This window comes from Anopheles coustani, chromosome 2, assembly GCF_943734705.1.
Source record: "Anopheles coustani chromosome 2, idAnoCousDA_361_x.2, whole genome shotgun sequence".
In the NCBI taxonomy this organism is placed as follows: Eukaryota; Metazoa; Arthropoda; class Insecta; order Diptera; family Culicidae; genus Anopheles; species Anopheles coustani.
In genome coordinates, this window is record NC_071289.1 from 14,761,493 (window position 1) to 14,777,618 (window position 16,126).

The 16,126-nt window shown below is 43.0% G+C and overlaps 4 protein-coding genes across 4 annotated transcripts; 3 read left to right on the forward strand and 1 right to left on the reverse strand.

Annotated features, from left to right (window-relative positions):
- The first annotated feature begins 1,076 nt into the window (after positions 1-1,076).
- LOC131263550 (CKLF-like MARVEL transmembrane domain-containing protein 4) lies at positions 1,077-3,279 on the forward strand. Its single transcript, XM_058265763.1, has 3 exons — positions 1,077-1,230; positions 1,994-2,459; positions 2,528-3,279. Exons 2-3 carry the CDS (start codon positions 2,073-2,075, stop codon positions 2,666-2,668), a joined length of 528 nt encoding a protein of 175 aa, XP_058121746.1. The 5' UTR covers positions 1,077-1,230; positions 1,994-2,072; the 3' UTR covers positions 2,669-3,279.
- A 697-nt stretch (positions 3,280-3,976) lies between these two features.
- LOC131262660 (T-cell activation inhibitor, mitochondrial) lies at positions 3,977-5,842 on the forward strand. The gene is made up of 4 exons (XM_058264713.1): positions 3,977-4,038; positions 4,117-4,695; positions 4,779-5,091; positions 5,152-5,842. Exons 1-4 carry the CDS (start codon positions 4,016-4,018, stop codon positions 5,758-5,760), a joined length of 1,524 nt encoding a protein of 507 aa, XP_058120696.1. The 5' UTR covers positions 3,977-4,015; the 3' UTR covers positions 5,761-5,842.
- A 128-nt stretch (positions 5,843-5,970) lies between these two features.
- Positions 5,971-6,550, reverse strand: LOC131262661 (ER membrane protein complex subunit 5). The gene is made up of 3 exons (XM_058264714.1): positions 6,435-6,550; positions 6,316-6,368; positions 5,971-6,249 (listed from the first exon to the last, which is right to left on the reverse strand). Exons 1-3 carry the CDS (start codon positions 6,508-6,510, stop codon positions 6,010-6,012), a joined length of 369 nt encoding a protein of 122 aa, XP_058120697.1. The 5' UTR covers positions 6,511-6,550; the 3' UTR covers positions 5,971-6,009.
- Positions 6,551-7,206: 656 nt separating this feature from the next.
- On the forward strand, positions 7,207-14,270 carry LOC131266420 (ATP-dependent RNA helicase me31b). Its single transcript, XM_058268935.1, has 6 exons — positions 7,207-7,305; positions 8,913-10,235; positions 10,313-10,391; positions 10,467-10,845; positions 11,355-12,002; positions 12,174-14,270. Exons 2-6 carry the CDS (start codon positions 10,189-10,191, stop codon positions 12,341-12,343), a joined length of 1,323 nt encoding a protein of 440 aa, XP_058124918.1. The 5' UTR covers positions 7,207-7,305; positions 8,913-10,188; the 3' UTR covers positions 12,344-14,270.
- The last annotated feature ends 1,856 nt before the right edge of the window (positions 14,271-16,126 follow it).

The window sequence follows — 16,126 nt, forward strand, 5'->3', positions numbered from 1 at the left end:
TAGAAAACAATACCGCCGCATGAGCAATACGCATGTAAACAAACAAACAATTGAGTAAAACCAATACCGACCGAATCACTCCCGCGCAAGCCGAAATGGAAATCATCCGAAGGTTAAACAATCGAATTGTTTCACCATCCCTTCATGAACATGCCTTCGCACGGAGCAAACGGTAGGAAATTTCGCCCAATTTATGGTAGCTGTTGGTGTTGATTCGATCGGTTATGCAAATTTTTGTTCCTCTCAAATGAACGTCTGGACTGGATAATCATCAATCTTTTCGCTGTGACATTGAAGAATACTAGCTGCAAAGGAAGTAGTTTCATTTCATTTATTTGTTTTGAAGTTTTTTAAGCACTAGTCTAAAGAAGGTTTTGAACTTTAATATGTTAGAGGATGTAGAATACACCGAGTTCACTATAGAATTAGGAAAGTTGTTTCAAAGAGTTTATGTAATGATTAGTAAAACAGTATTTAAGCCTTCTCCTAAGATTGAATTGATTGAATTTCCACTTAATTCTACTTATAGATTGCAATTTTTTACCCAATTCATAAAAATCTATGTTGTTGTTACTCCCATTAAGTTCTTTTACCTCTGTTTCGAATCTTTTGTTTCTAGGATTTAATTTAAACAATTCTCAAATGTTTACATTATTCGTAATATAGATTTTCGGTTTCAACATTTAAAAACCAACGTGTTATTTGAAAATATCCTATCGACTTAACGAATAACTTATCGAGTTGAATCGGTAATTTAAACCCGTCATAACGGGAAATTTAATGAGGCCATATTCTCAGGAGCATATGATTACAGAGAAGTCTAACTTACCAAAAGATATTTGTCTTGAAAAGACCATTCATTTGAGGGGTTAATTATCCAAATCGATTCAGGCAATAAAAAGTTATTAACAAATTGGCCTTTTCGGTCATTATTTGGTATTTTGATCAAGATTGTTGAAGCTTTGTTTCAAATACCTTGGTCATAACGTAAATATTTTGATCTTCAATTCCATCGTCCACCTGTCAGTCTTCGTACGACCCTAAAAAAGGGAGGTTGTTGATAAAGATATTGTGCGTCGACGCGCTGCTCCTGTTGATTTATATCTCGGTCAGCGCGCTTTCGTCCGTCCGTTTTAGTCGTCCGTCTATTTTCTCTATTGAATACGCGACGATTTCGTGCGTGCGTTCGTGCGTCCAAGGGAACCCATTGAATTGTTTGCGCGTGCTACGGTAAGTGAAAGTGTAGAAACGCACGGACTCGTGAACCCTTTTTTCACCTGTGCGCCGTGGCAGGTTGTGGGGTGGTACGATAAAAGTTTTTCCTACCTCAACAAGTGTTCAAAACAAAACGTTCGCCGTCCACCAAACGGTGAGCAGGAGAATGGTTGTTCTTTATATTCTAAAATCGATCCTCTGGACGCCCCTTCCATTTTCGTTTCGCGTCTCGAGAATGTTGTAGTATGACATCATCGGCCTAAAACTTGTTCGCTGAAGTAATGTGTAATTTGAGTCATACTTTATTCCAGTCTGGTCTGTTGTGGCTGTGGAAATATCAGTTATTGCCACCCGTGTCCTTATCGAAAAAGATTGGTGTCTTCAAGACGAGGTACTATCATCGCATTTTTTTCTGCATTTAATTTAGCGCACATTTGGCGGGCGAATTTTCCTTTTATGGACCAGTGATCAAATGCGTGGTAACGCGAAACGAACACATTATCAACCGCCTGCTAAACGGTAGCAAACAAATGGGAGTTGCTTTTTCAAGGCTAAATTTGTGATGCCGTACCGTGCTAGAGGGTCATTGGTTGCGCTCCTTCAAAAGTGATGATTTTGCCATTGCGCGGTTAACGGCGGATGAATGGGCAACGGAGTAATGAGGATGCATTTTTTACTTTCACTTGGCTTATCGATTCGTTGGGGGTGGATTGCTTGGACATTTTTTTTGAGTTGTATTGATTTTTTTTCTTGTTCGAATGGTTTTATGTTTCCGTAGCAACGCCAACCGACGGGCCAACCACGTGCCGGAAGAAGCATCTTGAGCCTATGGGAAAAACCTAAAACAGCGCCAAAAAATGGGAGAATTCACACAAACCGCCACCGTAACGCAGCAAGAAACGGTCGTGCAGCCATACATACGCTATGATCCAGAGTACCTCCGCACCATCCCGGGAATAGTGAAAATTGTGTGCATCGTGCTGAGTCTTATCGGGTTCATCTGCATCGAGTTTTCGTACTTTAGCTACCGCCCGCAAGGGTCCTTCTTCAATACGGTCGCCATGCTTGGGTTCTGGTTCAGTGGCATCATGCTGGTGTTCTATCTGTTCCACGCTTGCGAAAAGTTTCACAAAATCCCCTGGCTAAAAATAGAACTGTATTTCTGTGTCGCGTGGACATTACTGTATATGATAGCGTCCTCCGTTGCGGCCGCCACCAGCATTGGAGCATTTCAAGCTGCTGCGGTAAGTCAAGCGTCATACTGTTTGGCCTCTATCAACCATTCTAATAAATTACTTTTTTTATGTTGCAGTTTTTTGGATACTGTGCCATGGTTGGTTACGGCGTGGACTCATTTCTAAAGTTCCAAGCCGTCCGGGCGGGTGAGATTGCTCAGGGATCCCGAACCGTCCACGTCCAACAGCAACAGACCGTTTCAACTTTAACGGCATAGAAGCACCCTTGTCCGCACCAACTAACTTTTAACGAAACGACTTTAAACGTGTGTACGCATATGTTTTACGTACTACCTGCGAATGTTTGCAATGTTCTTTATAGGGCTTATTTAAGTATTAATGTTTTTATTTTAGACGCCCCCGATCAACCGAATCTATTGATACTTGGAACCCGTTTTTCAATATGTGTGCATGCCTAACCGCGGTATAAAAATAACCCTTTTAATGTTATCAATGCGAGGAACAGTGTTTTTCTGTTTTCTGTTCCTGGCGCATAATTTATTAATGCCGTTTGTTCGTAATCTCTGCTATCGACAATACCATCCAAATTGAACTATCAAACCACAACCACCTATTGCACTCACGAGCCTTTAAAGTAGATTTCAAAGCGCTTGTATTAATCGAATCGATTTTTCAATCTCAAGGAATGGATCCTGTGAATCTCGTTCGAAGTACGATACAGCAATTTTATATACACGAACCATTTTGCAGTAATTTTGATGTGCTTTTGCTATATGTGACGAAGTGTCGTTAAACTTCGCAGTGTTGTTTGTCTGCAAAGGAACCAAACCGATGAATAAATTATACACCACGTATGAACAAATTGATCCCACCAATATGAACTGATGCTTTTGCTTTGCACTATTCCCTGCTGAAAGAAATTTATTGTCACTTGTCGAAGTAAATTTAGTGCAAATTTTTGAATAATATTTGAAAACATGCGTAGTGTGTAATCTTCTAAACTAAACCTATTTTCAAAAATTAATCAACATCTTAAATGGGCATATCCGGCAACATTTTTGTGTCCTGTTTTCCATGGTATGAAATGGTACGTTTCGGTTAAAAACGCAACAGGATATAATAAGGTTTTCCGTTGGCCACTTTTTACATGTATCTGTCCAACATTGTGAAAAACAATCGAGTATCGAAATAATCTGTTTCGCTTCTCTTTTGTTGCTAAAACTATAAAGCACTGCATATACTGGCCCTTGAGTATTGAAATTTTACTAGAAGTATTCCATTGTTTCGAACAATTTAAATTCAAATTCGATTAACTTTGGCCTAAATGCAAAACAGAGTATTAATTAATTACACGAGTGTACAATCCTTCGTTAAGCAACAAATCCTGGGCGCTTTTTAAATTGATTTTCAAATTTCATAGATTGTTTTGAAATTGACCAACGAATGACATACGGGTCGAAAACGGGGAAGTAGCGAACTAGGTGCTATATTCAGTTGTTTTTGTTTGGATACATTTGGATGCTGACGATTGTTGATAAACTTTGGCAGATACTTTCGTAACGTCGCAGAAAGTCGAATAGATTGGGACGGCAAAACGGCATAAGATGTACATTTTCTTCAGAAAGTGGTATATACCGAAACTGGCTGTACTATTTTGTCGAAATTAAATGTTTGTCTCTCCATTCAACCTTTAACCATTCTCCAGTACGAGCCGACATCCGGTCTCGGGGGCCCTCCAGTTTCATCGGATGATCAGTTCGTCGGAGGTGGCAACGGCCTTGCGCCCGTTCTATTTCGCCGTACATCCGGATCTCTTCGGACGCTATCCTCAGCAGCGTCAGGTGAACGAAGACTCTCTAAAGTTACTTAGTGCTCATCTGGAATCGCTACTAAACCAGCAAAGGATTCTTCCAACAACGCCCCGGTCACTGCCATTTTATATCCGAGCATCGAATGCCCCGGAGGACCGAGGCACGTTTAACCTTATCAAAGTTCCCTTGGAACGGACCGTAGACGCTAAGCTGCTGCTGCGGCGAATCCTGGAATCCTGCAATCTCTCGACCGAATATGTCGACAAAATGCCTTCTACTAAAAATAGCACGTCGACGGGAACGTATACCGGTGATTTTCAGCAACAGCAGCAACAAAACTCGTTCTATTATCGCAAACGATCGGAATATAATTTCGGAAAGGAACGAGCTGATGAAGAGGAGGCACCTTTCGAGAAGGAGTTTGATCTGTTTCAATTTAGAATGAAAAAGGTACGGGAAAATGAAACGCTCAAGTAAGTTCCTAAGACAAGGGCTTGTATTTTTAACCAACATTACATAATGACGGTAAAATCCGTTTCGTTTGCTCTCGGGATAGAAAGTGGCTTCGAAAGCATGTCATCACGGCAACGGTCCGCACGAAGGCCCTCCAGGAGCTACAGGAAGAGGTCGAGAAACTGCGCGAAGACGTAACAAAGCGGCTAGGGCTACGGGAAATCATATACGATTGCGGATGGAACGTGGAACACTTTCGTGGCTGCCTGAAGAGTTTGGAGAAGCTTGCCGAACTGCATCCGGGAGCATTGGATGGGCTGAAGGATCGAACGCTGGTATTTGCTGCTTATACGGGCGTTAGTCTCGAAGGTCATGTGATGCTGTTCACGGGAGACGTCCAACGGAACTGGCTGGAGGTGAGTGTATGCTCCTGAACAGAGTCCGAGAACGATTACTAACGTTTGTTGGAGTTGCAGCTTATCAAAACGATCGATAAACATGATAGCTATCTGAAGAAGCTGCCAGCTTACGAGTACGCACTGTCGCAGGTGCTCCGAAACATTCGAATTGGCCGGCGAAAGTTTATGCCCAAGGCACAAGCGATGGCCTATGCGTCGCATCTACGCAAGATAACGACCGCACTGCTGGACTACCTGGGCCGTTCGAAGTTTCCCAAAGCGTGGCCACAAGATTTGTCAAAGTTCGAGCTGGTTGTCGAATCGGAAGCAGGTCCGCTCATGGTAAGCCCGACGGGGCAGCTCATTGTGCCGGCCACCTGCCCGGGATCACTGCTGGTGGACTTCCTTACCAACCATCTCGCCGAAGCCTTGGACAAGCAGAACTCGTACGACAGCCAGAAGCACATCGAACGGGATCTGCACGCACGGTGCGTTGCACAATTTCGGCTGCTAACGCTAACGAAGGATGACTCCGTCACACCGGATCGGATGATTGAATGTCTCGAAAAGCTGCTCTCAGAAGGAGCGACGGGTTTGGAGCTTGCGGACTTGAATCTAACCATCACCACGTACTACTCAGTACTGGCCGATGGGACGGTTTGCATACCGTGGGACTGGAAGCACTAGTCTGCTAGTTTGCACCGCGTGGGTATTTTTCTGTCAATTATGGAAATGTCGGTGCCATGTTATTGCTGTTGAGATTTGTTAGCTTTTAACCAACTAAAAAGGCGGGTTATAGTTTTTAAACACGATAGATAGGGTCGATTATCAATGCAATGCGAGAGGTATAACAATCGTTGTAATCGATGATCAAATAAAAAGTAACAAATGTTAAATTTGTTTATCGAGTTTAATTAATTTTTGGCGTACATTATATTAGTCGCTCGAGTCGTAGTCTCGCTCATACGCCTCGACCAAGCCAGGATGTGGTTGCTCGTACACCGGAGACAGAGCTTTACCGCGATGGTTGAACGTATAGAACGATGGAATATTCGAAAACGTTTCCCAAGACTTAGCTTGCAAATCTACGGCGGCGCGAATCTCTTTAAAGTCTCCCACCACTTGCAGAATGTTGTAGATAATGTACAGCAAGCTTGCGATTGCTTGGAAGATAATCTGCAATAACGGACGGTAGGATGTTTTTTCAAAATAAGGCAATGTTAAAGGCAACATTTAACTTACATCTATCGGGAGCTGGGAAAATTCTTGCTCTGTGATTCGGAGATACGCACGATCTGCAAAAGAAAAAGATTATTTAAAGGCAAAACAGCCCAGACCGCACACTTTCGTGATTGACATACGCTGAGCTGCAGAATAGGCTGCATGCAGCAACGATAAAAACCCTAGAACAATCTGAATTTTATTGAAAACAGCCATGATGAAAATTAGGATCCGCTGAAAATGTTCAATGTTTACTTGCACATGCAGGGCTCGTAGAATTGACAGGTAGGATAGAGATGGCATGGGCATTTGTTGAAAATTATAGCAAAAGATAAATTTATTAATCTCTCGTAAAACTGTACACGCTGCTCAATCAAACACTCAAAAGTTAATCCATCGTTAAAAAGAATCAATTTAATTTTTAAAAGGCATCTTTTAAATCACTTCGCAAAAAGATCCATACACCATAATGTATAGGATACAACCTAGTGTTTATGGATCATTTTATAGTGCTGTCACCATGATTCTTTATGGAATGAACACCATCGGGATGGGTTCAAATTGTTTAACTCCGATCTGAAAGGAACAACCTGAATCATAAGCTCCAAGCTCACAGCAAAAAGGAATTTGACCTACCGTACCTTTTTTAATTAGAAGTGTCGATATCAAACTGAACTATTTAACCGACCCATAAGAACTAGGGCGGTGTCATTCCGTCAGCGAATAGGCGTTATATAGCCATAAGAAAGCCGAATATTTCCTCCAAGTTAAATCAACAATCATCTGTCACGGATTCATTGAATGACATTCGCTCCCCGTTGTACAATGTAACGATTTTTTCAGGATCGGAACTGTAGCTCCAGTTCCAACCTCCCAACACTACCACAAGGTGCTCGTCGAAAGACTCCGACATTTATACGATTGTTGGCATCAAATCGAGAAGCAAAGGAGACAAGATTGCAAGTATTTCAAGCGAAAACTAACCAAGCGAGAATAAGCAGAATCATTAAGGTATTTAAGAATATTATCTAAACGTTCGTAGTTTTGTGTACGGTGTTGGGTAATTGTGGTGCGTGTCGTAAATCCTACCAAAAAGCCGTCCGAAAAAATGCTTGCTAATTTGTGAACACGTTTCAACGAAATGGACGACCCCAAGCTTCCTTTTTGTAAATGGCAGTCGTCATGGCAGTCGAGTGTGCGTTGGATTTCGTGAACCCGTGTGGTTAGCTAAACCGGGAATGCAATTCAAATGACAATTTTCTGCTTTAACATGCCGTGCATGTCTGAAAGCGGCTTAATTGTTGAAAATGGTTTTTCAACATATTTTTACCCGGATCTTGAGAGAAAGTTCCGCTAGCCCTCTACGATCCATCATGGTGGACAATGCTTGAGCAGCAAAAGTTTTTTGCAACTTGTGAAGCGCATTACATGGGATTAATTTTCGAAATTTGTTTTCCCACCAGCACCCCGAGTAGTTCCAGCTACTGTGGAAAACTCAAATTCCTTATAATTTCTAAAAGGAACATTGTAAAATTGACTTATCATCATCATGCTAAAGTATGAGTAGGACGGCTGCTCGCTAGTATAGCAGCGTGCGGTGGGGTAACAGAGATGGCGCATTGAAGAATATATGCTCAGCCAGGCCTGATAAGCTAGCAGCTTTGGTCTGGTAGTTTTCCTTTGCCACAGCGAAGCTTGCGGTAAGAAAAAGGGGTTGTAATTTATGAACACCCGCGGACGTGTTGTTTATGCTTCGGGCATAGCGATTACGTATCAAGGACATGTTTGCTACGCCGTTAGAACATCCATTTTGTCCGATGATTTTGGTGCCAACATAACCTCACTTTTGCAGCGACTTGAAATAGTGATGACGATGTTTCTTTTATTTTGGCTGTATCAAAGCGATTTAATTAGCATTTCTCGTGCTGAAAAGGTTCTTCGCACAATCAAGAACGTCCATTTCATTGACAAAGTCTTGTTGGATCGCTACAGAAGGCGAGAAATCGCTTTGTCCAAATGTGAGGTTGTGTTTGCTGCTCACGGTCGACATGCATCGTCACACTTACCAACTCACCATGCTTGCTCATCGCATTCAGTTAGGGGGTCATCAACTTGTAACCTCCGAGGTGGTACAAAAAACGCCAGCATCTAAGCGAAGGCAAGGATCGTTATCAAATTTGGAGTTTTGATGTAAGCTACGACACGAAAGTTATGCCACCGAAATCGAAGCGTGCGGTGAACAGTTGTACTGAGCTCTTTTAATCGTTCGTGTTTCACCTCACATTTTTAAGGCAGGGAGGCAAAGTTTTTTACGACTTAGCATCGGAAGACGGGCTTTGGAATGCCAAAGAGAAAGCTTTCTATGGAAGAGTGGCAAAAATGGGCAAAATGGGTGCCACATACGTTTCATACCGACGTGTTTGTCGGGGATGTCGGCGTGCAAAAAGGCACTTCATATTTCCGGTTTCAAAATGTCTTCCGGAACGAGGATTTTCGATTTAAACCATAACCTATAGCAACGCGTTTTTTAAACATCTTAACAAAATCGAATTTTACGCTTCTTTCCACTTTTTGATGAATTCTACAAAATGCGTGTTCTCGTTTCTCGTCCATTGCAGCGAAATATATCCCACACGGAGGAAGCAAATTAGGCGTGAAAAATAAGTCCAAAAATTACACGTTCCCCAAGGATACGGAGAAGAGGGTCCAAAGAACTACCCCCGATCCGACCGCTTACAGCGACCGTGTTGTGGCGCGCACGTAAAAGAAGCCGCGAACTATTCGTTCCGTTTATTCGGTCGCTGAGGATTTTACAACAGGCTGCAGGCAGGAGGTGGAGTGATAGTGCATTTTCCCAGCTGGTTTGGATTTTCCGTTTGAAAACGGTTCTTGGAAAAGAAGATATCAAATAATCCCCCTCAATACACTATCCGAGTTGTGCGGTTTATTCACAAAAACATTTATAAAACGCGATCGTGGATGAAAGTGTGGAGCAGAACAAAAATTAGTGGAAACCACAAAACTGAATATAAGCAAAACGAAGGCGGTACGGAAGCAGAGTTGCAGTGTGCTTTGATAACGGCGAGAATACAAGACTTTTAATTTATTTCTTTACGTGAGGAGAAGAAAGCGTAAGCATTAGATGCATCTAAGTACTCCACTGGAGGCTGAACGTTAATCAAGCGGTGGTTTCAGCAGCAGAAGTGAACAGTGCAAGCGAACAATATACTAATAGCTAAAGAAAATACGTACGTAACCGATACGCGCCGCAGGCCGCAAGCAAAACACCCTTCCTCTTAAAGATAACAGTTTCATTATCGCAAAGCCTGCGTTACACGCTCCTGTACGCTGGAATCGGAGAGCATAAAACAAATGATACTTCTGCTCAGATAACGAAGCGCTAGAGTTTCAGTATATAAAAAATAGTACGTCCGTACAGATGCAAAAGTGCACACGGCAGGCGGTAAGCAGTTGATGAACAAAGTCAGCGAAGGGAAATACGTTGGCGAATGGGAAAAAAGAAATCCTACAGCACACAACAGTACACAGTGATTCGAAAATTGTGAATAATAGTTTAGTAGAGTTCTATCTAGAATACAAGCGAAAGTTGTGGTTGAAGTGAGTAATTTTAAGTGCAACCACTCTGATACTCATCACTTAGCGTCAACGTGTGTCTCGGTGTTGCAAAAACCAAGGAGCGCGACGAAGGAGAGGGGTTTGGTTTTGATTATATTTTTTAAATTAATCTAGTGACAGTACGTGTAGCCCCACCCCAAGTAAGGCCACGTGTAGCTACTGCCGTAACACACAGAGTCAGCAAAAAGCAACCACAGAAGTACTGTCCAGAGAAGTTACATTAATACGAAGCGACCTAGCACGCATCCTTTCATCATCATGATGACGGAAACGTTGAATTCGAATAATCATCTCAGCCAGAAAGGGTAATTATTGTAGCCTAGGCTACGAACTAAGCAATCAACGAATGAAAACTGATGTGATTTTGTTTATTTCATTGCAGCGAGAACAACAAAGTTGGTGACATGGGATGGAAGGCCAAACTTAAAATACCGCCCAAAGATACTAGAATTAAGACTAGTGTAAGTATATGGTCATTTCATTTTACAGCCTTTGTAGCAGCGATTAACGTTCATCTATTCCTCCTTGCGTGACAGGATGTTACTGATACCCGAGGAAACGAGTTCGAGGAGTTCTGTCTTAAACGGCCACTGCTGATGGGCATCTTCGAGAAGGGATGGGAGAAGCCATCCCCGATCCAAGAGGCGGCCATTCCGATCGCACTCGTCGGCAAGGACATACTGGCCCGCGCGAAGAACGGTACCGGCAAGACGGGCGCGTACAGCATCCCTGTACTGGAGCAGGTCGACCCGACGCGGGACTACATTCAGGCGCTCATCATTGTGCCGACACGAGAGCTGGCCTTGCAGACGTCACAGATCTGCATCGAGCTGGCGAAGCACATGCACATCCGCGTCATGGTGACGACTGGCGGAACCAACTTGAAGGATGACATTATGAGAATCTACCAGAAAGGTACGTGCGGGATTTAATTTTCCTCCCTTTTCTTTGTTATATTCCTGTGTTTCTCAACTAATAATATGCTACAGAATTTCAACCGCGTCGCAAAATTTGAAGAATTTATGCCAAATGAATTCTTATTAGCTGTTAGCGGTTTCTCGTATTGGAATGGTTGATGTTCGGATTTAGTATTCAACTTTTTGAATGTAGTATTCAACTTTTGATTGTTGCTTCATCTCGAAACGAGAACATATCTACCATTCTTTCTGATGTAGAATTTGAGAAAAGGAAACAACCTTCTTGCTACCTAATGTTATTCGTTGGGTGTTTTGTCTAAAATGATGGTAAATCTTTCGTTCAGCCCATTGGCATATGATGGTGGCATGATGTAATCTTGACAGACGCTCCCGTTTCTATTTAGTGTTTGTGAAACTATAATTTCCACCCTTGTAATGTACGTTTGTTTTGGATTTAATGGTCTTCTCTTCATGAACGATGTTACCTCGATCGACTCGCACAAACAGTTCAAGTGATCATCGCCACGCCCGGTCGCATCCTCGATCTCATGGACAAAGAGGTGGCCAACATGTCGCAGTGTCGCATGCTAGTATTAGACGAAGCGGATAAGCTGCTATCGCAGGACTTTAAGGGCATGCTGGATCATGTCATAATGAGATTGCCAAAGGAGCGCCAGATCCTCCTGTTCTCTGCGACATTCCCCCTGAGCGTGAAGAACTTCATGGAGAAGCATCTGCGCGATCCGTACGAGATCAACCTGATGGAGGAGCTGACGCTGAAGGGCGTCACGCAGTACTACGCGTTCGTGCAGGAGCGCCAGAAGGTGCACTGCCTCAACACGCTCTTCTCGAAGCTGCAGATCAACCAGTCGATCATCTTCTGCAACTCGACGCAGCGTGTTGAGCTGCTGGCGAAAAAGATTACTGAGCTGGGCTACTGCTGCTACTACATTCACGCCCGCATGCAGCAAGCCCACCGGAACCGCGTGTTCCACGACTTCCGATCGGGTCTGTGCCGGAACCTGGTCTGCTCCGATCTGTTCACTCGTGGTATCGACGTACAGGCTGTGAATGTTGTTATTAACTTTGATTTCCCCAAGATGGCGGAGACCTACCTGCACAGAATCGGTAGATCCGGACGTTTCGGACATTTGGGTGAGTGACAGCTTTTTTTCTCTTTCTTTCCTATTGTTAAATTATTGTTTATTTGAGTTTCGTTTCGCCCTTCTATTCGTTTGCACCCTTTTTTTAGTAGACTTTCGTTTTATTGTCGTTGCAAATCTAGCGTTGGTCTTAATGTTTTGCCCCTCTTTGCCCCCTCTACAGGTATCGCCATAAATCTAATCACCTACGAGGATCGTTTCGATCTTCATCGTATTGAGAAGGAGCTGGGTACGGAAATTAAGCCCATCCCGAAGGTGATCGATCCGGCGCTTTACGTTCCACGACCGGATGATCAGAATAGCACACAGGAAGAGCAAAACGTTAGTAAATAAGCCGCGGATGTTAGGGGTTCGAGGATAGAAGGAAGGAGCAAATAGAGGGATTGGGGTTTGTGGGAATAATGAAAGGGTGAGCAATATATTGCAAGTTGAATGAGGGGAAAGGCGAAAGGGGGGAGAGATTTGTGTACTAATGGCGCATCATTGGGGTGTGGAAAAAAAACACACGATATGGAAACGGAGTGCTCTAAACTCTCTTGAGCTTGAATTTTACTTATTAAAACAGCAGCGCAACGTCGATTAAAACACAAGGTTATAGCAAGAGTTTTGCAAGTGAAGTCGAGCAACGTCACGGACTTGAACATTCGACACAGACAACGGTAGGAACTTTGAAACTTCAAGAAATGCGCCGAAATGTTGTCTGCATTTCACGAATGACCTAATGTTTCTGTTCAAAATTGCGAGTTAGTCGCGACGGCGGCGTACGTGCAGGTTGTTGTGTATGCCAGCATGATATGGGAGAAGGAACCAAGCTCTTCTCGTCACCAGTTTGTCCCTATGCAGACAAGAAAAACCATACTTGGAAACCAACCTTTATGTGGTATATTTCTGCTCGACTTTTACCAAAATGTGTTTAGTCAGTTTCACCTAAAACCAAGTGATTTATTTTTACAAATCGACATTTCCCCTTGATCATCATCAAACAAAAAGAGAGCTTTATGTACTCCATAACATGTAAAAGTTAATCCGGAATAATTACCAGTCCCTCGGTGCAAACCTGCAAAGTCGTCTCCCCTTTTGTATATTCCACGATCATCATACAATATCATACTATCAGTTGAAAAGAAGAAGTGATGGAGAAATGGAGAGAGGCAGAGAGAGAGGAATGGTGGCCACATTTGAGAGATGAGTACGACAAAGGAAATTGAAGAAATGTTTGGCAGAGCGCAAAATTTGAATGATCGATTGAACGGATGATACTGAATTAGAAAGTTTATGAAGGAGGAAACAAGAACAAAGCGGAAATCAGATAGAGCTCAAAGAAATGCGGGCTCAGAGCGGGCTGAGTAGGAAGAGGATTTCAGCAAACAAACATACAATCGGTGAAGAGAAATCCAGGAGTCAGAAAATATTTGTTGAAATCAGATTTTTGACGCTTATGTTTTTATTGCAAAAGTAATACAATTAATTTTGTTTTTTCCACTACCGCTATTCCTGCACGGAAAAGTCGGTACACTGAACATATTGTGTATGTGTGTGAGCGTGCGAGTATGTTTGAGTGTGTATGAATGCACGTGTATGTGGTTTTCATTCCGGTTCCGGAAGTGCCCACGTGCGCTAGAAAGCAAGCGCGTAAAAGAAGGTAGGAGAAGTGGAGACTTCCGGTTGAAATGCGTACTACTACGTAGCACGTGCGAATCAAAAGGGGATTCCCGCATCTTCTACCACCCGGGCTTGTGGGTGTTAGTGAGTGTATGGTGTCGCTGGGGACAGTCGTGTTCCCGTCAGACAAGCGTGCATGAGAACACGAATGAAAGCGAACAAAAACAGCATAGGAAATCTGCAGATCCATGATTCAAAGTTCTTTTTCTAACTGGATACTGCTGTAAAAAATTGACCCTAATGGAACATAGCCGATAAAACATGCAGGCAGAGCAGAGACAGAAAGAGAGAGAGAGAGCTAGAGAGCAAAACAAAACACGTAGAAAAAATGGAATCGTTTACAAACAACTGCTAAACACGAGTGCGCTGGCAAGGGCGTAATTTATATATGATGGAAAGGGACACGGAGGAACCCCCCATATGATTGTACATATACCTTAGAGACTTATATAGCAATTACAGACAGCGGAAAAGCAAACTGAAGCGAACGTTCTGCGAACCCTTGCTAGAGCGAGCACGAGCAGAGTGCAACATAGGTAATCACACAGATGGGAAACTCACATACAATTGAATACAAACAATCCATCATTGAACTGATCGTAAACGCGAAGGATAATTAAAGTGGGAGGGAATTAAGCGCAATATAAAATATCTGCATATGGTAGAAAGATGGTGCTGTAAGACGGTTGTAACATTCACCTGACCAGCATACGCTACTTCAACTGCGGTCTCTTACCATTTCCCAGATGCAAAGCATTGTTTCGCTTCTTGGCCTGAAATTTGAGCGAATATAATCGAGCGGGAAGGATTGGGTTGATGTTATATGTGCTGCGTGGCATCTGGCACCAGAAACATCCAATCCAGCGAAAGCAAATCGATAACCTGGTGGAGGTTGCAACGGTCTTATAGCGCTGCTGTAACACAACACAAAACAATAACCATCAATCGTGTCCGGTGCATTTCTCTCAGTTTCTTCACTCCTTACAAAGCGCAGCATATCTAGATGATTCTAGCATAGTGGAAGACGAGAAGAGGCTACCGGGCATGCCGAGGAACTGTTGACACATCATATGCAGTAGAAGTAGGATGGGGAGGGAGGGGAGTATGGGGGATGGGATATATAGATTATTTTGATTTCTTGTTTTGTTGACCGAGGAAAATTCACGTACTCAGTTGTTGACGAACTCTTAAGATTTGACGGGGTTTGATTGAAGTGAATAGTTGGAAATTTTCAACGCACATCCAAGGGTGCAGGGGATGAAGGTCTGCCACATGACACATGTATTTAGGAAAAGGTATTAGAACTAAAAGCAAACATTACCAAAAGCACCCAGCAAAAGAGTCTATGTGTGCTGGTGGAGAAGAAACGCCAATGAGATGAATACGTGGCAGTATCCCATCGACAGAAGACAGACTGTTGGTATGCATGAATGCATTTTTCGAAGATGACGCCACAAGACGGAAAAAGGAAAACACAAAACACTAGAGACTGAAGATTCCAAGTGCAAATCAACGAATATGGACAGTAGTTAATAAACAGGCACATGTTCAACCAAGCGGTGTGCGAAGCATACCACCTTCATTCTTTTCTGACCCCGACGACGATGTGTGTTGGGATAAATATTATACACGATTTCTCGATCAAGCTTCTGCCAAATCTTTCCTTTACGTCAAGGCAGTAGGACTCTACCGAACGGTGGAGTTGAGGGGGAGACTAAACAAAAACAATGTGCCGAAGGGGCAAGATGAAACTGTATATCTCTCCGCAGACGATAAAGGTGGTAAATGATGTGCCGTGTATAATTCTTGTTTTTTTTTTTTGTTTTTGGGAGAGCTCATCATTCATAGGATTTAATACAAATCAAGGGAACACAATCGGCGGGACGTGTGTAAAGCGTGAATCAAGCTGTCATCAGCCACACAGGGAAGAATTCGAGGAGGTAGGAAGGGAGGAGAAAAAAAGGGATTGTTTAAGCGGAATCACAGCAAAAAATTCGCATACACAAATCAGTTTTCAGCGAATGTAAGGGAAATTATTTACGTCACCAATGAAGGGCAATCTTCCTTCCACCACTTCTTGGATACAACTGTTCCCCTCTTTGGATGAACAGATCATGCGATGGAAAGCATCGGAGAGGAAAGGGAGAAACTAGCTTAGGACAATGATGCGTACGATTGTAGCAAACGGGACCCCGGGAATGAATGGTATTTGAATGTGAGCGGGAAAGAGTGGGCGGCCAATTCTGGCTTTATGAACGAGGGGGGAACGGAAGCTTGGGGGGTTGGGTCACGTTTGGTGTGAATGTGGTTTACATATGTATGAATGTAGCCAGGATGAATGTATTGAATGATTTTGTTTTTTTACGAAATTAGAAAAATTTAACAATTAATATGCTGCGAAGAGGCAAGCTCCTTCCGGACGCTATCTTCGATGAAGCGGTACATTTGGTGGTA

Excerpts from the sequence above, each read along its gene's own strand:
- LOC131263550 (XM_058265763.1), top strand. The coding sequence starts at position 2,073 with ATGGGAGAATTCACACAAACCGCCACCGTAACGCAGCAAGAAACGGTC. Across the intron at positions 2,460-2,527 it reads GAGCATTTCAAGCTGCTGCG|TTTTTTGGATACTGTGCCAT; the intron begins GTAAGTCAAGCG and ends TTTATGTTGCAG.
- LOC131262660 (XM_058264713.1), top strand. The coding sequence starts at position 4,016 with ATGTACATTTTCTTCAGAAAGTG. Across the intron at positions 4,039-4,116 it reads TACATTTTCTTCAGAAAGTG|TACGAGCCGACATCCGGTCT; the intron begins GTATATACCGAA and ends ACCATTCTCCAG. Across the intron at positions 5,092-5,151 it reads TCCAACGGAACTGGCTGGAG|CTTATCAAAACGATCGATAA; the intron begins GTGAGTGTATGC and ends TTGGAGTTGCAG.
- LOC131262661 (XM_058264714.1), bottom strand. The coding sequence starts at position 6,510 with ATGGCTGTTTTCAATAAAATTCAGATTGTTCTAGGGTTTTTATCGTTG. Across the intron at positions 6,369-6,434 it reads AGCCTATTCTGCAGCTCAGC|ATCGTGCGTATCTCCGAATC; the intron begins GTATGTCAATCA and ends TTTCTTTTGCAG. Across the intron at positions 6,250-6,315 it reads TTTCCCAGCTCCCGATAGAT|ATTATCTTCCAAGCAATCGC; the intron begins GTAAGTTAAATG and ends CCGTTATTGCAG.
- LOC131266420 (XM_058268935.1), top strand. The coding sequence starts at position 10,189 with ATGATGACGGAAACGTTGAATTCGAATAATCATCTCAGCCAGAAAGG. Across the intron at positions 10,236-10,312 it reads AATCATCTCAGCCAGAAAGG|CGAGAACAACAAAGTTGGTG; the intron begins GTAATTATTGTA and ends ATTTCATTGCAG. Across the intron at positions 10,392-10,466 it reads ATACTAGAATTAAGACTAGT|GATGTTACTGATACCCGAGG; the intron begins GTAAGTATATGG and ends CTTGCGTGACAG.